This window comes from Oryctolagus cuniculus, chromosome 14 (genome assembly GCF_964237555.1).
Source record: "Oryctolagus cuniculus chromosome 14, mOryCun1.1, whole genome shotgun sequence".
Classification (NCBI taxonomy): Eukaryota; Metazoa; Chordata; class Mammalia; order Lagomorpha; family Leporidae; genus Oryctolagus; species Oryctolagus cuniculus.
The window spans coordinates 91,448,292-91,467,643 of NC_091445.1; the positions used below are offsets into that span (position 1 = coordinate 91,448,292).

Genomic DNA, 19,352 nt, shown 5'->3' on the forward strand with positions numbered 1-19,352 from the left:
CGGCTGCTTCACTCAGATGCACCTGCAGGGGCGTAGTGGACAGAGCCTCTGTTTGTTTCCTGGGGCTACAGGACAAAATGTCACAGACTGGGTCACTCCAAACAATGGAAATTTATTCTCTCTGAGTTCTGGAGGCTAAAGTTCCAAAATCAAAGAGCCAGGCAGGCCATGCACCCTCGAGGGTGCTAGGGGAGGACCCTCCTGCTCTTCTGCTCTCGAGGCACGTGGCATTCCTCGAATCCTTGCTCTGCTTCTGTCTGTACACGCCCATGTTCCCGTGCATCTCAGTTTGAATGTTTTTCCTTGTTGTTCATATGGACCTGAGTCCATCCCTATGACTTCATTTTTACTTGGTTATGTCTGCGAAGACCCTATTACTTTTTTTAAAAAGATTTAATTTTTATTTATTTGAAAGAGTTACAGAGAGAGTAGGAGAGAGAGATCCTCCATCCACTGGTTCACTCCCCAAATGGCCACAATGGCGGGGGATGGGCCAGGCTGAAGCCAGAAAGAAGTGAGAAACTCAGTCCAGGTCTTCCCCATGAGCGGTACGGTGGAGACCAAATACTTGAGCCATCATCTGCTGCCCCCCAAGATTCCCATTCATGGGAAGCAGGCATCCCAAGTGGTGGCTTAACCTGCTGTGCTGCAGTGCCGCCCCACATTTAATTCAGTTTTAGGTGAATTATCCTCTTAGGTTTTGATTATTTTAATTATTTGAAAGGTAGAGTGACAGAGGTCGAGGCAGAGAGCGAGGGCTTCTATCCACTAGTTCATTTCCCAAATAGCTGCAATGGCTGGGGCCTGGCAGGTCTGAAGCCAGAAGCCTGGAGGTTCTTCTAGGTTTCCTGTGTAGGTACAAGGGCCCAAGCACTTGGGCCATCTTCCACTGCTTTCCACGCACACTAGCCGGGAGCTGGGTTGGAAGTGGAGCAGCCGGGTCTCAAACTAGTGCCCAAATGGGATGTCAACATTGCAGGCAGAGGCTTAACTTGCTACACAAGGCCAGCGCCAGCAAAGACCGTATTTCCAAATATCACGTTCACGGGAACTGGGGCTTAGGTCTTCAGCATGAGCGTGCCTTTTGGGGAACACATTTCAACCCACAATACCGCTCTAACCAAGAAATGTCGAATGTTGCACTCTTTTTTGTTTGTTTGTTTGTTTGTTTGTTTTTGACAGGCAGAGTGGACAGAGAGAGAAAGAGAGAGAGAGAAAGGTCTTCCTTTTGCCGTTGGTTCACCCTCCAATGGCCGCCGCGGCCAGCGTGCTGCAGCCGGCGCACCGCGCCTATCCGAAGGCAGGAGCCAGGTGCTTCTCCTGGTCTCCCATGGGGTGCAGGGCCCAAGGACTTGGGCCATCATCCACTGCACTCCTTGGCCATAGCAGAGAGCTGGCCTGGAAGAGGGGCAACCGGGACAGAATCTGGTGCCCTGACCGGGACCAGAACTTGATGTGCCGGTGCCGCAAGGCGGAGGATTAGCCTAGTGAGCCGTGGTGCCGGCCCGAATGTTGCACTCTTAAGTCATGCATCTTGTTTTCTGGCAGCAATCCTCCCTCCCTGCCTCCCTCTCTCCCCATCCTTCTTTCTGCTTTTTTTTTTTTTTTTTTTTTTTTTTTTTTAATTTGAGAGGTAGAGCAAGAGAGCACAGGCACCATGGCTCCCTAGCACGGTGCACTTCTCAAACGCCCGCCTGAGTGGAGGCTGAGCTGTAGTCAGTCAGGAGCCAAGAGCTCAATCCGGGTCACCCACGTTGGTGGCAGTGATCCAAGCACCGGAGCCAGGAGTTGAACCCAAACACTCTGATAGGGGATGCTGGCGTCGTAGCTGATGGCGACTGCCGCACCAAACACGATGCCTCTGGCACAATCTTAACCCCCTTTCTCGTGTTGTGGGCAAACCCGTCCGTATCACGAGCTTCCCACTCCAGGCCGGCCACCGTCTTTTATAGCAGACAATGCAGCCTTCCGATTTCTGATGAGAATCAGACAGTATCCGGGCCAGAACAGATGACCTTGTGTCTGCCTTGCCTCAGACAGACCACTGGGTGCTGTCTCTTCCTGTCTCCCTGCAGAGCACAGTATGTTCCGTTACGCTGCTTCTGACCCTGCACTTCCCTCCCCACACGGCGAGCGTGGTGCGCGGGGAAGCAGCACTCTCTCCTGCGCCAGGTTCTGCAGCGGCTCCGTTACCCGCTCCGGGTCCTGCGGTGAAGGCTTGGCAGACACCACACACACTAGAAGCATCTTCAGGACTTGAGTGGCCCTTCTCTGATCCCAGCCTCTTGGGACCCCTCATACTTCCAGGATCAGTTTCAGCCCTGTCTAGGGTGGCATCAGCCCTGACAAAGGGCCTACCAAGCTTCTAGTCTTGCCACCCCACTTGCCAGAAAGCCAGCATGCACAACAGGGACTGTTCACAAGCCTGCCTGTGGCGGGCTCCATCTCTTAGACCCAGTATCAGAGTTCCAGGAGTACCTGCAGTTATGTGCGATGAGGAGGTGTCCCGTCTGCACAGCTGCACCTGTGCCAGGAGCCCCAGGTGGTGGGAGGGGCAGCCGGCTCTCAGTCCAGTCTGAGTGGAGAGGGCAGCCGGGCTGGGTGTCTCTCTGGCTGCCTTCTCTGGTATTCCTGAGTCGTCTTCACCAGCCCGAGTGCTGTGCTCCACCTGCCCTCCTCCGTGCCTACAGCTTTCCCTGTGTGCAGACGAGGTGTCGGGAGGAGCGAGGTGTCGCCTCTGGGGCACTGTGCCTTCCTCACCCTGTGCCTCTGCCATAGACCATCCTCACTTCCCTTGTTTTTTGCTTCCTGGCTGACTCTGCCTCCTCTGTGGCTTTAGATGAATTCTCATTTTCTCGGAGACTCCAGTGGGTCTCTGTTATCCCTTCTTGGCTTGGTGTGTGATTGTACCTACACCCACGATACCAGGGTTCGTGGTCATTCTCGCTCCAAACCTACAAGAGCTCCCCATTGCCCCCTGTCTAGGAAGCCAGAGCTCAGCGAGCTGGCTGCCCACTCCCTTCCTGGCCTCCCCCTGCGTTAGCCTCTGTACTGCTCTCCACTGCTCTTCAGAGGCCTGCAAACTTTTTCTATAAAGGGCTGCAGAAAAAATGCTTCCGGCTTTGCAGTCTCTATGGTGTGTCGCTACCTCTCAGTTCTGCCATCTTGTAAGCAAACATTCGGGGTGGCTGTGTGCTAATAAAGTTTATTTATGAAACAGGCAGCAGGCAGGATGTGGTCTGTGAACTGGACTTCTCTGCCCTGCCTGGAACGCTCTTCCCCCAGGTAGTCCTCCTGGACTGCGGCCTCTGGGCCTCATAGCCTTTGCCTGCATGCCCTCCTCCCCGTGGGACCCTGCCATGCCTCCCTGCAGCCCCCACGCCATGCTTAGTTTTTGACCTTGGCCATCATGATCACTTAGCTCAGTGTCAAATGGAAGTCCCTTGATCGCTGAACTGCTGTGTCTCGTTCACTGATGGACTCCCTTTGCTTGCAGCGGTGTTGGGGATACAGTCAGCACGCAATTAACATTGCTTGAATCAGTGAATGAAGGGATGTTATGATCTGACTGTGGGCCAATCCCTGTGTGATGGTGTTAAGAGCTGGGGCCTTTGGAAGGTGGCTCGGTCATGAGGGGGGGCTCGTGAATGGGATCCCACCCATCATCCCTTCCACTGCGCCAAGGACAAGGTGAGAAGGCACCGTCTGAGAACAAGACAGCCGCCCCCACCGACATGGAGGCTGCTGGTACCTTGACCGCAGGCTCCTGGGGTCAGAGCTGTGAGGAGTAAGGGCTGTTCCATAGCAGAGCCTGGCCGTGGTGTTTTGTTACAGCAGCCTGCTGGACAGCACAGTGTGTGAATCACTCATGTATTTGCTTTCCACGCTGGTTTGTGTGTGGGTGCCACCTTGGTGGGCTCAGCGTCCCAGATCTGAGACTCCACGGATGCTCCGCCAATATTTGTTGAATGCATAAGAGATAAGCAAAGCTCATGAACAGCAGAAACATGAAAAATGTTGTTCAACAAAGGAACCTGTCCTATTAGTTGTAACCCAAGACTAAACATCTAACAAATGACAGTTTTTCCGCAGATCTGTATGTTTGAAACCGACTCAGGTCCAAATGTTTGAAAAAAATCTTCCATTCGAGCCCCCACCTCATTTAGACCCTGTTATCAGTTTAATCAGTCGTCAGCGGCCGTGTGATTGACTGGAAAACGTTCTGGAAGGATTTGTAACACTAAGTTATGTAGTAATGGATAGAAGTCTCCAAATCAGATTTCTCCCCTGTGCCAAAATCACTCTTAAAACAAATTTATGTACTTAGAGAAATACTTGAACAGCTTTAATGCATTAAAATATTAATCGTTAATAACCCTTATTAAATGATTACTGTAAGGCAGGATAATAAATATTTAATGGTCGATGCTGAAAATAGAGAAGCTGTAAAAACCTGCCTTGAAGAGCCTGGCAGTCAAATTATTGAAACAATAAACCCATGAAGAGAAGTAAAAATGGTGTTTGCAAGTTAATATCATGCATTTCATTTAGAAGTTAACAAGTGCATATGGTTAAGAAGTTAAGAAGTTCGGTTTGTGAGTGCAGAGGGGACGGAGTGCTTGTATATGGAGAACTTCGCTGGGGAACTTGGACAAGCAGACTGCTGAACGAGCCCCAGTAACCCAGCAGGGACAGAATCCCACCAGCACACAGGCACTGCTGTGGTTCCTCCTCTGGACGGAACGTCTGTCTGTCCCACTGGCCCACCCCAGCCATCGCTAGAGCTTCCTGAGAGTGTAGCCATTTTCTCATATGGAAGCCAATGCCCTTGAGGTCCACAAGCGTTGTCATGGTCCCCGTGTCATTGTTTATGAGCTGTTCTGTTTCTAGTTAAGAAAACTCTTGCTCACAGGCGTAAATTCCTCTGGTTTAAGATGCATTGCTGGTGTTGCTTGAGCTGTAGCTGGACCCTTTCAGGTCCTTAAAATGCGATTGTCTTCCTTCCGAAGACCTAAGATGATCGACTTGGAGGCAGAAACGCCTTCTATGTGTGGCTCAAGCAGAGAGCGTTTCTGGTTGTGGAAAAGAGAGTTGTTTTTGGAACTTGGAGCTACTCCCTAGGAGCAGGTGCGAGTTGTCAACAGCCTCAGCACCGCTGGGCTGGGGTGACTTGGGTGGGCTCTGTCCTGGGGACCGTGAGAGCTTGCGTGAGGTCTCTCTCTTTCTCAAATAAATAGTTACAAATTTGAGAAAGTGGGAATTGAGAATGGAGTATATTTTGGTAGCAAAAACAAAGTGTTTATTGAAAAAAGATGAAGCTGTTTAAAACCAGAATAAAAACCAAGATAGATTGAATAGTCAGCAACCTAGCTTTGTATTGTAGCAAGTAAATGCCTGGAAGATGCTGGAAGTGGCATCGTTGTGAACAGTGGTCTCTCTTCAGATGTCTAGCTGATGAAGACTCAACTCACTGTGGTGACCAGACATGGCCTTAAAACACGTGGCATATGATAACAGCACAGTGAGCCCCTGTTTTCTAATTTTTAGGCCTATAAGTCCCATCAGAAGTCATCGCATCGCTTGTCTATGCTATCTGGGATGGGTGTGCTTTGGAAATTCTGTTGAGCACTGATCTGATAGCCCTTCATAGGTCCAGGTGTTATTTCAAACGAATGACTTCTCTGCCTGTCCTTAGCTTGTCAGTGCACCGATTACTGACTCTCTCGCCTCCAGTTCTTGCACCAATGATGAGTCACAGCACCTGTCTAGGTCATGCAGGTGTATTGGAGACTCCATGTACACCCCATCCCACACCCTCCACACAGCCCTCCTGGGGAGAGTACATCGTCCTGACTTTACAGACCAGCACTCTAGAGCTCAAAAGAATTCCTTCATGTATAAGGGCCGCACTTGATACATAGTTGAGCTAGGATTTGGAAACAGATACAGTCCCAAAGCTTGCACACTCTGTCATTCAAATGCTCATGCCATACTTGGCCTGCCTCTCTCTCCTGATGTCTGTGTTTTTATGCCGGATAGGAAGTGGAGCAGGCAGGACTCGAACCAGCATCCATATGGGATGCTGGCACTTCAGGCGCGGCTCCACCCGCTACGCCACAGCTCTGGCCCCAGGGAATCACTTCTTATGGTGCTCTTTGAGGATGTGTCTGTCCTTGTTCCTGTTCATGAAGCTCTGAGTGCCTGAAAGTTTTGGAGCCACAGAACCGCTTCCAGCCTTGGATGGAGGTTCTGCAAGTAGTGTACTTGCCAGTCCGTCACTGAGAACCTTTGGATTCACATTGCACATTTCAAAAGATGGGGTTGAATGAGCCCTTTCTTAACACGTCTTACAGACCGAGATGCCAACAGTGTACTTGGAGTAACAGGGAGATCTGCACAGGGTGACCACACAGAAGAAATGTGGAGTGTAGACCTTTCCTGTATCTGTAGATGGTTTTGTGCTTGCTTTCTGGAACTCTAGCAGCCTCCTGGTGACACTCCCAGCCCCATCCGATGTCCTGCCTGTTTCTCAACACCGCTTCCTCTTCCTCCCAGAAGTGTCCAAATTTGGACTGTAATTTTTTCTGGCCTGTTTATAAGATGCCTGCTTCTCCATTGTTCAGTCCATTGTATCCATATTGCTCTATTGAAATTCTTATTTTACCCCAGTCAGTGTGCACACTTGGTCACTCACAGTTGGAGATGGGAAGTTGGCTCCCTCCTGGTTTTGTTTCCCTTTTGCCCTGGCCCTGATCAATTCAGGAGACAAAGCTGGATCCGTCACATAGGTAACCTTGTGCTGTTGTAGTTTTGGGGAAACAAATTTGATAAAACTGAGTAATGTAGTTCAATATTTTCTTTCAGTTCTTACATGTTTTTATTGTAGTCTTTTAAAATATCTGATTCCAAGTTAATATTCCCATTATAAAACTCCTAAGCACTAATCAATAATTCTGCAAATTATTAATCCTTAATAAGCAAATCTCTCTGTTTAAACTATCAGGAAGAAATAAGCACAAGAAATAGAAATTTTCTGTTTTAAAAATGTACACAAATAATCATGAAATTTATGTATAACAAATCGGGCTTAGGAATGGATGATTTGATAGAATCCTTGTGGGAGCATGGACGTGCTGCCAGGGACTGTACTTGGAATGGAGGGGAGAGCAGACTAGAAATCCAAGTCTGCCTCACTTGGGCTGGAACATTCAGACAAGCTTCGGATTAATGAAGCTCCTGTAGACAAGCAGATGGATGATTTCAGGTGGGAGTTTGGGGCTGCCAGGACCCAGGCTAGTGCAGAAGCACTAATTCTCATCAGGGAGAAGGCAGCAAGTTCTCATCGTTCAAGTAGACTCTGTGCCATTCAGCAAATCCAGGAGCATCACGCATTTTCAGCAGGTTACAATTCTCTTGAAGAAGGAGCACTAAACCCTGCTGGATCTGTGTTTCACACGCGACAGCAAGGATTCTAACAATGGCTTTGCCACCAGGATACTCGGTGAGTGGCAGGCCCTGCCCCTGTCCTCACAGCCCTTCGTGTCATTGCACACTGGCCTATGCCTCATTTGTCCCCTCACTCTGTTTGAGGGCACGGACTGTGTCCTTCAGTCCACCAAGGAATTACCTTGTGCCCAGGATGGGAGCTCATCATGGCACCCCTTGGGGATACCGGCATGCTTGGCTGTCATTCAGAGCACAGTAGACAACAGAGTCCCCAGCACCATGTTTGGTCTTAGACTTGCAGAAAAAAAACAAGGGATTGGGGCCAGCGTCATGGCATAGCAGGTAGAGCCACCACCTTCGACGCCGGCATCCCATATGGGTGAGTCCTGTCTGCTCCAGCTCCAATCCAGCTCCCTGCTAATGAGCCTGGGAAAGCAGTGAAAGGTGGCACGAGTGCTTGGGCCCCGCACCCATGTGGGAGACCTGGAAGAAGCTCTGGACTCCTGGCTTCTCCCTGGCACAGCCCCAGTTGTTACAGCCATTTGGGGAGTAAACTAGTGGCTGGAAGATCTCTCTCTTTCTCTCTCCAGTTGTGCGTTTCAAATAAATAAAAATGAATCTAAGAAAAAAGGAACAAAGGGCCCTAAGCTGCTGTACATGATGGACAAATAATTAGCTTGATAAGTAATACTGGTATGTTTCCCAATGTGTTTTCATATTAATTTATAAAGTGAGGCAGTTATTTTAGATAAATTATGTGTATTTTGATGACTTATAGCCACCTGCTAGGTCCTTGACATGCGTTCATAGAAACAACCTTTAGACATGACACACAGTGTCATTTCATTCTTACAGAGATACTGAATGTTGGGCACTGTTGCTACCTTTGTAAAACTGAAACACCACCATACACAGCTAAATAATCTGACCAAGCTCATGCAGCCAGTAGGTGGGAGTATTCACACACACACACACACACGTACGTACACCTCCCTCAATGTTACGTATGTGTGACACACACACCCACAGAAGTATCTGTCTACTATCAACATGGCTGCCTGTTACTAGAAATCTCAGAGAAAGAACATGAGTTCCCCAGGGGTCCTTTAACCACATTTTATTGTTTGAAGTTTATTTTTTATGTAGTTGAATGGCAGGAGAGAAAGAGAGAGATCGATTGGTCTTCTGTTCACTTGTTCTCTGCCCCAGATGGCTGCCACAGCTGGGGCTGGGCCGAGCTGAGGCTAGAAGCCCGACACTATCCAGGTCTTCCACCCGAGAGGTAGGGTAAGAAACCAAGCATTGAGCCATCATCTGCTGCCTCCCAAGCTTCGCGTTAGCAAGAAGCTGGATAGGACGCAGGCATCCCAAGGGTGGCTTCACTCTACTACAGTGCCTGCCCTACATTTGAGTTTAGTGGAAATATCCAGTCTAACTAAATATGTGAAATTGGATTTTCCTCAGAAGTTGTGCAGCACGTGTTGCTGCTACTATAACCGAGGAAACCATGTTCACAATAGAGTGGGTCTAGAATCTCAGAATGCATGCGGAAGTGGTTATGTAGCAGCCCAAAACCTGCCCTCACTGTGTGTCATGTCTAAAGGCTGTTTCTATGAACATGAGTTCTTTCTGTGAAATACCTTGCTACTTTAACAAACATGGCTGCTTTTTTATTCCTCAAAATGTGATCACCTTGAAGCTTGAGATATGTATGTTTGATCATTCCTCCTCATTCAAAGAGGTAATGTTAGATACAAATCCTTCTAAGAGACATTAAAAAGTCCTGAGGAAGCAGGCGTTGGCAGGTAGTGGGTGCCAGCTCACGTCCCAGCTGCTCTACGTCCCATCTAGCTCCCTACTGATGGCCTGAGAAAAAGTAATACGAGATGATCCAAGCACCTGGACCCCTGCCACCCATGTGGGAGACTGGAAGAAGCTCCTGGCTTTGGCCTGGCCCAGCCCTGTCTGTTGAGGCCATTTGATATGTGAACCAGTGGATGGAAGAGCTCTCTCTCTCTCCCTCCCTCTCCCTCCCTCCCCCCCCCTCTCTCTCCCTCCCTCCCCCCTCTCCCTCCCTCTCCCTCCCTCTCCCTCTCTCTCTCCCTCCCTCTCCCCCCTCCCTCTCCCCCTCCCTCTCCCTCCCTCTCCCCCTCCCTCTCCCTCCCTCTCCCTCCCTCTCCCCCCTCCCTCTCCCTCCCTCTCCCCCCTCCCTCTCCCTCCCTCTCCCCCCTCCCTCTCCCTCCCTCTCCCTCCCTCTCCCCCCTCCCTCTCCCTCTCCCTCTCCCCCCTCCCTCTCCCTCTCCCTCTCCCCCCTCCCTCTCCCTCTCCCCCCTCCCTCTCCCGCCCTCTCCCTCCCTCTCTCTCCCTCTCTCTCCCTCCCTCCCTCTCCCTCCCTCTCCCTCCCTCTCCCTCCCTCTCTGTTGAGGCCATTTGATATATGAACCAGTGGATGGAAGAGCTCTCTCTCTCTCCCTCCCTCCCCCTCTCTCTCTCTCTCCCTCCCTCCCCCTCTCTCTCTCTCTCTCCCTCCCTCTCCCTCCCTCTCTCCCCCTCCCTCTCCCCCCCTCCCTCTCCCTCTCCCTCCCCCCTCCCTCTCTCTCCCTCTCTCTCCCTCCCTCTCCCTCTCTCTCCCTCTCCCCCCTCCCTCTCCCTCCCCCCTCCCTCCCCCCTCTCTCTCCCTCCCTCTCCCTCCCTCTCCCTCTCCCCCCTCCCTCTCCCTCTCTCTCCCTCTCCCCCCTCCCTCTCCCTCCCCCCTCCCTCCCCCCTCTCTCTCCCTCCCTCTCCCTCCCTCTCCCTCTCCCCCCTCCCTCTCCCTCTCTCTCCCTCCCTCTCTCTCCCCCCCTCCCTCTCCCTCTCTCTCCCCCCTCTCCCTCTCTCTCCCTCCCTCTCCCTCCCTCTCTCTCCCTCTCTCCCTCTCTCTCCTTTCCTCACCCTTTCCCTCCTTCCCTCGCCCTCTCCCTCTCTCTTTCAAATTAAAAAAATCTTCTAAAAGATAAAAATAAATCATGAGATGATAATAATAGCCACGAGGTAATAGGACCCTCCCATGAACCATCCCTTTAGTCTCTACAGAGTCGGTCGTTAGGGCCACCGATTGTCCTGCAGGACCGCAGAGCCTGTGTGATGTCACCGGTGCAGCCCTGGCTGAGCCTCACCCTATGGGTCCCATCTCCAGGCTGCCTTTGGCACCTAAATCATGAGAAGGTCTTTGTGTGATAGACTTAGCCTGGTAAGGCTGCTGTAGAGTCGGGCAGTTGGCGTGCCTTTGGGTCTGCAGTACCCATCCTCATTGATTCAGGCAGATGGCTCCGTGGTAGGGCCTGCCAGTGATCTGGCCCCTCTGCACAAGGTGCCTCCCTACAGTGCTGTATTGGACACGGGAGCAGAGGGCAAGTGGAGAGGAAGGCTGCCTTTGGATGGTCAGCATTTGGGTTCATGTGGCCAAAGTCTTCTCAGAATTGCTGATGCATTTCTTCTTGTCATCACTCCTTTATATCATGAGCCGTTCTCAGCACCCCATCTGCATGTCTGCTGTTACATTAGCGAAGATGTAAAATGAAAACTCCTCCATTGTGGAGCATGATTCTTATTATTGTGACATATTTGATGGAATACTCTGTAATCCACAACTCAGCCTGTTTTACAAACATAAGGAAAAGCGGCTTCTCTTTGCATAGATTCATGCAGAAGCCGGCGTACCCCATGCCTGTTTCTGTCCTGTGCTCGCTAGTGACCCACCTTCTATTCATTTGTAACTTTAGTAATGATCATCTATAAAGGGCCTCTCAGATCTCCTGCACTGCCCTCCACTGCAGACGAGAAGGCGATACCTAATTTATAGCTGGCTCAGTTCACTCAGGAGTGACAGATCCTAGTTTGTGGTGAATTGGATTTTAACAAAAGACAGAACTTAAACAATGGAAGGAAAACAATATGCATCTTATTATCCTGTCTAGTGAGCCTCCCATGTCCCCTGCCTTCAGATTCATTTCAGTAAATGGGAGAGACACCCGACTGCACGTTCAACAGTGCTTGCTGCTATCTGGCTGTCTGGAAAGGGAGCAGGGTGCTGGCTGGATTTCCAGAGGTTCCAGCAGGTCACACTGTCAGGGACCCCTGGTCTCTCTGGGGGCTGGCAGCAAGGCAGCAGGATGTGCCTCCAAGGTGAATGGTGGTGCGTGGTGAACCCAAGGGCAGCACACTGTGCCCCCAGGGCCTTCTCTTGTTTATCTACACAGAAGGAAAGTCCTTGCTTGAGCATTCCCATCAGAAACGCACCTAGGCCCCGTGAGAAGTGGGGCCGGCATGGTTTGGGGAGATGGGGGGGCATCTGTGGGCAGCACCTGGGGAGCCAGTCTGCTTGGCTCTGCTCCGTATGCCTCCTAACCTGGGGAGTCTGAATGGGAGAAGGTTCAGTGGCGTGGACGATGGGTGAGGAACGGATGGTGTAACAGCCACTGGCCGGCACCCTGAGGCTGTGGTGGACACACTGGAGACCTCGTCCCCGGGACTGGGCGGACTCTCCCAGCAGTATTCCTGTATGGCGGGTACTGCAAATGCTGCCTTTTTCTTCTCTTGCCGTTACTCCTGCTGTCCCTGCAGCTGGGGATGACTCTTGCGGTCATTTGTTTCGCCCTCTGCTGAGCTCTCCAGTCCTCCTCAGCTTGTTCCTGAGTGCACCTGTTTACCACCCTTGATGGAACGTGGTGACTCACCAGTCTGGTTTCTAAAGCATCGTCCAGAAATCCGAATCCCAACTTGATGACTGATAGTAGAGTTGACTGTTCTCTTATTGACCCTTATTTTTCCAGGGTAGTGCAGTGGTGAATGTATCGGCTCTGGGGTCACACTGTCTGGATTGAGAATGTCTCCTCTCGTATGTGAGTCTTGGTAGAGGACCTATTCTTACATAATTTAGCCTTACGTTTAGAGTTAGACACAGGTGACTTTCATTTAGACACCAGATACAGCCTAAGTGCTCTGTGTATCATGTGCTTTTGGAATCGGCTCCTGCAAGCAGTTATCCTTTGAAGACTCAACATGAGCACTCATCAGCCTCTGCGCCCAGATTCATGTGCCAGAAACACAACTTGCAGATAAGTAACCTGCGATAGTGAGCATCTCTAGGATGTCAAAGCACAGGGTCGCAGTAAATGTATCTAATTCTATCTCATGGGTTTAGGAAGACTCTGATCTTTCTTTATTGCCCCTTCAGGTTCATACAATAGTGATCTATAGGATGTTTGATAATTCAGAAATTATTAGTTCTTGTCAAAAATCTGTCTTGCTTGATGTATTTAACTGGCTCCAGAGCAATATAAAAGGAAAATCACTCTAACCCGTGTAGAATATATGGTGCAGTTTTCAGCATGTAAAGTTGCATGAAGCACTTTGTGCTGACGGCAGACGTATATTGATTGGAAACTGGCAACACTCTCTCCGGGCAGAACGCAGTGCCAACTCTGGGCTGGAGTCTGGAGTCGGTGTGTACTCTTCAGGATTTGTGTTTTATTCTTCGCATTAATGGCTCATCTTGTAGCCAAACATTTTTAGGAGTCGTGCCAGTAGCTTAGTTATCGCTGCAGTCCAATTAGATTTGGTAAAGGAGAGGCCCCGGCGAACTAACCGTCCCTGAAATTGTGTCCTTGTGGGTATAGTTGTTATCTGTAGCTTTCCAACACCGAGGTTATGCCATAATCACCCTAATTGTGTCAAAATTCAAACCATTCCTGGTGGAGTAAAACATCCTAGAAATAAGAGTGAGGATCAGCCTGGCTTTAGAGTTTCAGAATACAAAGATCAGGACATACCTGTGCCAGGAAAGTCCCATCTCTACTGTCAGCTCAAACGGGAAATTAGGAAGACAGCTGGTTTTCTAAATGTATTTTTTTTTTTTTTTGACAGGCAGAGTGGACAGTGAGAGAGAGAGAGACACAGAGAAAGGTCTTCCTTTGCCATTGGTTCACCCTCCAATGGCCGCCACGGCACTGCGCTGATCTGATGGCAGGAGCCAGGTACTTATCCTGGTCTCCATGGGGTGCAGGGCCCAAGCACTTGGGCCATCCTCCACTGCACTCCCGGGCCATAGCAGAGAGCTGGCCTGGAAGAGGGGCAACCAGGACTAGAACCCGGTGTGCTGGCGCCGCAAGGTGGAGGATTAGCCTAGTGAGCCGCGGCGCCGGCTCTAAATGTATTTCAAATGTATTTAGAGACAGATTATGACAACTAGACAGAGAGGCTCTCACCCCCTAATTTACTCACCCTTTGCCTAAATGGCTGGGGAAGGGGCAAAGCCCAGAGCTGGGAACCCCATCCCCGTCTCCCGCATGGGTGATAAGATTCCAGCTGCTTGACCCAGCCAGCACCTGCTGCCTCCCAGGTTCACACCAGCAGGAAGCTGGAATCAGGGGGCAGCTGAGTGTTGAACTCAGGGACTCCAGTGTGGGCCGTGGGCCACGGCGTCCTAACCTCAGTCTTACCTACTAGGCCAAATGCCCACCCCAGGAAGATGGCACTTGAAATGTTAGGCCCATATATGAAATTCAGTTGATAATCTCTGTTCTAAACTCCTAACAAGCCTGATGATTAAGTAGAGGCTGTGGCGTGCTTTTGTGATTTCCAGGTCCCTGTTTTGAAGCTAATCATGAGCCCAGAGAGCTCGAGGCAGGGGCTCTAACTCAGCACTTTCCCCTCCTCTAGATGGCTTGCCAGCAGCCCAGAAGTAAGAAAATAAGCTTGATTCTCAGAGGCACAAGGTCACCATAGTAACGGAGTAGCGAAAGCTGACTCAGAGCAGTAACCTCACAGTCTGAGTCTTTATTTTTCATTTTCAGCGATGACAAACATATTTAATACCGTGATGAAAAGCACATACGTTATGTCAAAGGCATACTCATGCACGTGGTGAATGTCACAATAGCACGGTAGAAGCTCCTGTCTTCTGAACGGTTTCTTCTCCATCTTTCTCCCTCCTCTCTGTGAACTCTCTCGCTGCTGTACAGAGTACTGCAATCTGCTGGCCACTTTGGATAGTGAGAATGCCCCGTTAACTTGGATGCTGGCCGGCGCCGTGGCTCAATAGGCTAATCCTCTGCCTGCGGTGCTGGCACCCCGGGGTTCTAGTCCCGGTCAGGGTGGCGGGTTCTGTCCTGGTTGCTCCTCTTCCAGTCCAGCTCTCTGCTGTGGCCCGGGAGGGCAGTGGAGGATAGCCTAAGTGCTTGGGTCCTGCACCCCATGGGAGACCAGGATAAGCACCTGGCTCCTGGCTTCAGATCAGCACAGTACACCGGACACAGTGGCCACTGTGGGGTGAACCAACAGCAAAAGGAAGACCTTTCTCTCTGTCTCTCTGTCTCTCTCACTGTCCACTCTGCCTGTCAAAAATAAATAAATAATTAATAAATAAAACTTGGATGCTGATTTGTCTCTGCAGAATGATGTGTGGACCACAGGTGACTTCCCGTAACTTAGGCCTTGGGTGTGGCCCCGAGTTTCCCAGCATCTTAGATCATCAAGCTCGCCCAGGGCCCCCCTTTTGTCCTGTAAGAAGCAGCCATTGTCTGAACAAATTAGCCGGGGAGACAGGAAAGGGACAGCCTATGGATACTGAGTTGGGTTTCTTGTCGTCTTTCCTGTTGCATCCAGAACCAAACTTCGTGTCGTCCTACGACATCGGGAATTTCACCTACTTCTTCTTCCGGGAAAACGCCGTGGAGCACGACTGTGGGAAGACCGTGTTCTCCAGGGCGGCCCGGGTGTGCAAGAACGACATCGGCGGGCGCTTCCTGCTGGAGGACACGTGGACCACGTTCATGAAGGCGCGCCTGAACTGCTCCCGCCCCGGCGAGGTGCCCTTCTACTACCACGAGCTCCAGAGCACCTTCTTGCTGCCGGAGCTCGACCTCATCTACGGCATCTTCACCACCAACGTGTGCGTAACCCCTCCCTCCCCGCCCCCTGAGCCTGTGGTCTCACAAGGGACTTCCCGTTAGCCTGAAGAAGCATCGCCTAGTTTACCAGGCTGCAAAGAGAGAACATCCCGTTCAGTGAGAATTAAATGTCAGGCAAAAATATGCGTGCTCTGTGAAGACAGCTGTCAGGGAACTAACTCTAACCACCAAGTTCCGATCTGCTTTTAGGTGATGGTCATTGTCGCTCCCCCTCTTCGTGGAGGAACGACACAGGACCCTGCGCTGTTCTTTTGTCTGCTCGGCCCTTCCCGGGTTTGCTGCTGGTTCTTCCCGGGTTGGCTACCATCCTTCCACCTCCGTGGAAGGGCGGTTCCCCCTGCCACTTTCCCCACTTCCGCGGGGGAGCGGCACACCGCTGGCCGGCTCTCTCGGGGGCTGCTCAGATGTTCCTCAGGTGTTCCCCTTAGATGTTCCTGGTGCATGTTGTCTCTCTCCTCCTTTATAGTCCTCTTCACCAATCCCAACTCTGCTACCCACACGCCGAGTACGCTGCTCTCCTCCAATCAGGAGCAGGTCTTACAGTTTATTAGTTGAACTGGAGGCACCTGTGTAGAAGTTGTTTACTCCTCTCCCAGTGCCATATTGTGGGAGAGCAGATGCATAGAATAAGTCTTAATTCCAGTAACTTAGTCTAGTCCGAGTTGCTCCCCACAGGTCATATCCAGTTATTCTGTTATACATTGTTCCCGCCTGCTTTGCCAGTGCATTCTGGGTGCTTTCTGAAACGCAGGTACATGTGAGATGTAGTTCTCTGCACGGAACTTGTACATTTGTGCGTTAAGAAGCCGATGTTGTCTGGCAAGTTCCATCCTTCAGATAATACAGCTCTAGCCTCACCCCCTGCTCAGCTGTGAAATGTGCATTTCCCACTGCTATCCTTTAACCCATCGTTATGGATGATGGCTCACTTGGGCACAGCTTTCTTCCATGACAGATAGACTTCTAAAGTATTTTTGAAAAATATTTTCCCCCTTATGGAAATGTACACCTAACTTCCAGACAGACACGATTTGGCCTGGGTAAGCATATGGCATTTCCCGGTCTCCCGTCTGCCCCTGGTGTGGTGGAGACCCCGTGACCGGCAGTTCCTTCCCTCTCTTAGCTGGTGGGCTGGGGTGAGATGACAACAGTGCCCCCTCCAACCCCCAGACTGCAGAGCCCGTGGAGACCGTGGGATCCCCTTCCTGCTGCATTGGCCATGCTGAGGGTGATCCACTCTGTGGACTCCAGCTTGGGTAACCTTCCTCCTACCTGGTGACCTAACACTTTGGACAGAAGCCAAGTGTTTGTATCTGAAGTAGGCAGGAGGAATACGGATGGGTCGCAAAGGCTGTTAAACCGCGTGGGGCGCGTGCGCTCTTGCTTTGTCGGGTATCATCGCAGCAGCGCTCTCATCCTGAGAAAACTTAGTCTCGGGCAAACCAGGACGTCCGTCACCCTGCAGTGTTGCTCTGCTCTCCGCGTGTTTTCCCTGTACTTTTTCACCTCTCCAGCATCAGAAGCCTGCCCGTGCATTTCTCAGAGAGTCACTTCACCTGCCTCTTCTCTCTGGTTAGCTTTTCCCTCCTGCTCTTTTCATTGCTGTATTTAAGTGTTCACATTGGCTTGATAATGACATTTATTCCATCAAGAGCTTCATTTCTGATGTGATGTTGGGAAACAAATGCTGTATGGATTTCCCCCTCTCCCATTCCATCGTGACCATCTGTATTGTTGTGTATCTGGTCTCCAACCCCAAAAGTTATTTTCCAACCCTGATAAGTTTCTTTTAAAAAAAATCAATTCGTGGTTTCTGAAGTTGATTTACTTTCTAAAACCTTGTTTAAGAAATAGTCCAGGCAGCACAAGATGGATGTTCAGTTGTTCAGTTGACATCAATGGGAGCTTGAATTACTTAGCTGTTCATTCCCCTGGTTCTAAGAGAAAAAAAAAAATACCCTCTGCCACCAACAACAAAAGCACTTGAATTTCAGAAGTCACATAAGTCCTGTGCCTGCTCCATTTCCAGATGGTGACTGGAAATTTAGATAGTTGAAAAATGCTGCAGTTTGTGTTGCAAGTGCCTGTCATGCCAGGAGCCCCCAGCAGGTGGAGTCCGCGTAGTCAGGGGTAGGATTGCCGTATCCCCTTTTTCTCTCCGTAGAGCTCATCCTCACTTGGTCTTACAATTCATCCGTCTCTAATCCCACGGTCTGCCTCATCTCTCTCCCTTCCATGGCTCCACCTCCATCTCCCCGACAGATGACCAGACTCTTTGGTCTGCAAGTTTAAGCAGAGGAAGAATGAGGATCAAAGCTAGCTAATGAGTCCCTGCCTCTGAAGTAGAGACTGCAGAGTGGCAGCCCGAGAGTTGTGGGTCGACGACCAGTTCACCTCCGGCAATGGTCAGTGTTTCTTAGCAGTAGGGGGTTGGAGGAGACGGAACTCTTCAGACCTGTTCTTTCCCCAAAACTGCGTGGTGTTTCTCAAACACCAGGGCATGAGCTGGGCTGTCTCACTGTGTCCGCACGCGGTAGACAGAGATGTCCCTGGTGTCCCTGCAGAGGGGTCTCCAAAGGGTTTGCCTTTTATTCTAGATGTCTCAGAATGGCAACTCAACGTTACAGTTATGTGGAGTATGCTTGTCTAATAGAGGTGGGGTAGAGTTTATCTAAACTTCTATAGACTTACACTTATAGATAGTAAAGTGGGAGGGTGCAGAGGTTGAAGAAGTTTTGTTTCTTTAATGACTGATTCGAGAAGTGGAGAGAGAAAAGGAGGCAGGAGGACAGATGGCACTAGCTCTCATCCTCTGGTTTTCTCATCAAAAACCTGCAAATAGCCAAGACTAGGCTGAAGCAGGGGCCAGCAGCCAGGAATCCCTGTAGGTGGCAGGGACCCACCTGCTTGAGCCATCACCATTGTTTCCCGAGGTCTGCATTAGCAGGAAGCTGGAATGAGGAGCTGGACGTGGGACTCAGCCCAGGTTCTCTAATGGGAGACACAGCCATCTTTACCTCTAGGGCACATGCTGCCTCCATGTGACCCAGAAAGACCCAGGAGGGAGCCATCTGGGTCTCCCAGTGGATGACAGGAAGCCAATTTCCTGAGCGATCACCACTGCCTCCTAGGGTTTATGTCGGCCGGAAGCCCAAGTCAGGAGCTGGAGCTGTAATCAAACTCTTATTAGATGTGGACGCGGGCATCTTAACTGCTAGGTGAATGGCTCGCTCATCCCTCCTAAATAGATTAAGAACAAGAGGGCTTTGGTTTTATGTTTCTACCGTGGCATCAGTGGACTTGAAATAGAAGCAAACTCTAAGTTCTCCTATTGTTGGCCTTCCCAAGGGGAACCCTAACTCCCCTTTTTCAAGCCGGGTTCTGAACAGAAAAGCAGAGACACACTGTATCTCCATTACTGGTAGGGAACAGGTTGGAACACATGGCTGCAGTTCCGTTAGCCAGCTGGGCTTGTTAGTAATGGTTCCAACTCTAAGTTGACTCCTTAACGAGGTCATGGTGGTCCAGACCTGGGCTGGATTCACCTGCCCTCTGGAGTGTACACCCTGGAGGAGAAGGTGGGTTAGTCTTTCTTGCAGACAGGCCCATCCTGGGGATATGGGATGGAGCAGGGCCCCTACCTGAGCATAGCAAAAGTGAAGCCAGGAGACAGCAGATGGCATGGGCGCTGCACCAGCTGTGCTCCGTTTGCCTGGAGCTGGAAGAAGTGTTCCCTCAGCAGGTGTGGAATGCTCACTCCAGCAGCTGCTGGGACTTCCAGGGGCATCCCTGGGCTGTCACCACAGATACAGACCATCTCTGATCAGAGCCTGTGGATGAGTGATTGGTATAGAAATGTGATGCCCCAAGGAGGAGGACAGGGTAAGTTTCTTCCTTTACCAGGAGGCAACACAGCAAAGGGCCAAGGGCCTGGGCTCTGGGGCCGCATGCAAAGTA

The 19,352-nt window shown here is 50.7% G+C and overlaps 1 protein-coding gene across 7 annotated transcripts in view; it reads left to right on the plus strand.

Moving 5' to 3' along the window:
- SEMA5A (semaphorin 5A) overlaps window positions 1-19,352 on the plus strand; it is a 472,925-nt gene that overhangs the window by 303,690 nt on the left and 149,883 nt on the right. For all 7 annotated transcript variants that reach the window (XM_070056841.1, XM_070056840.1, XM_070056845.1 and 4 more), the window contains one exon: window positions 15,091-15,376. In XM_070056841.1, the coding sequence (XP_069912942.1) occupies window positions 15,091-15,376 (286 nt within the window). The remainder of the gene's footprint in view (window positions 1-15,090; window positions 15,377-19,352) is intronic.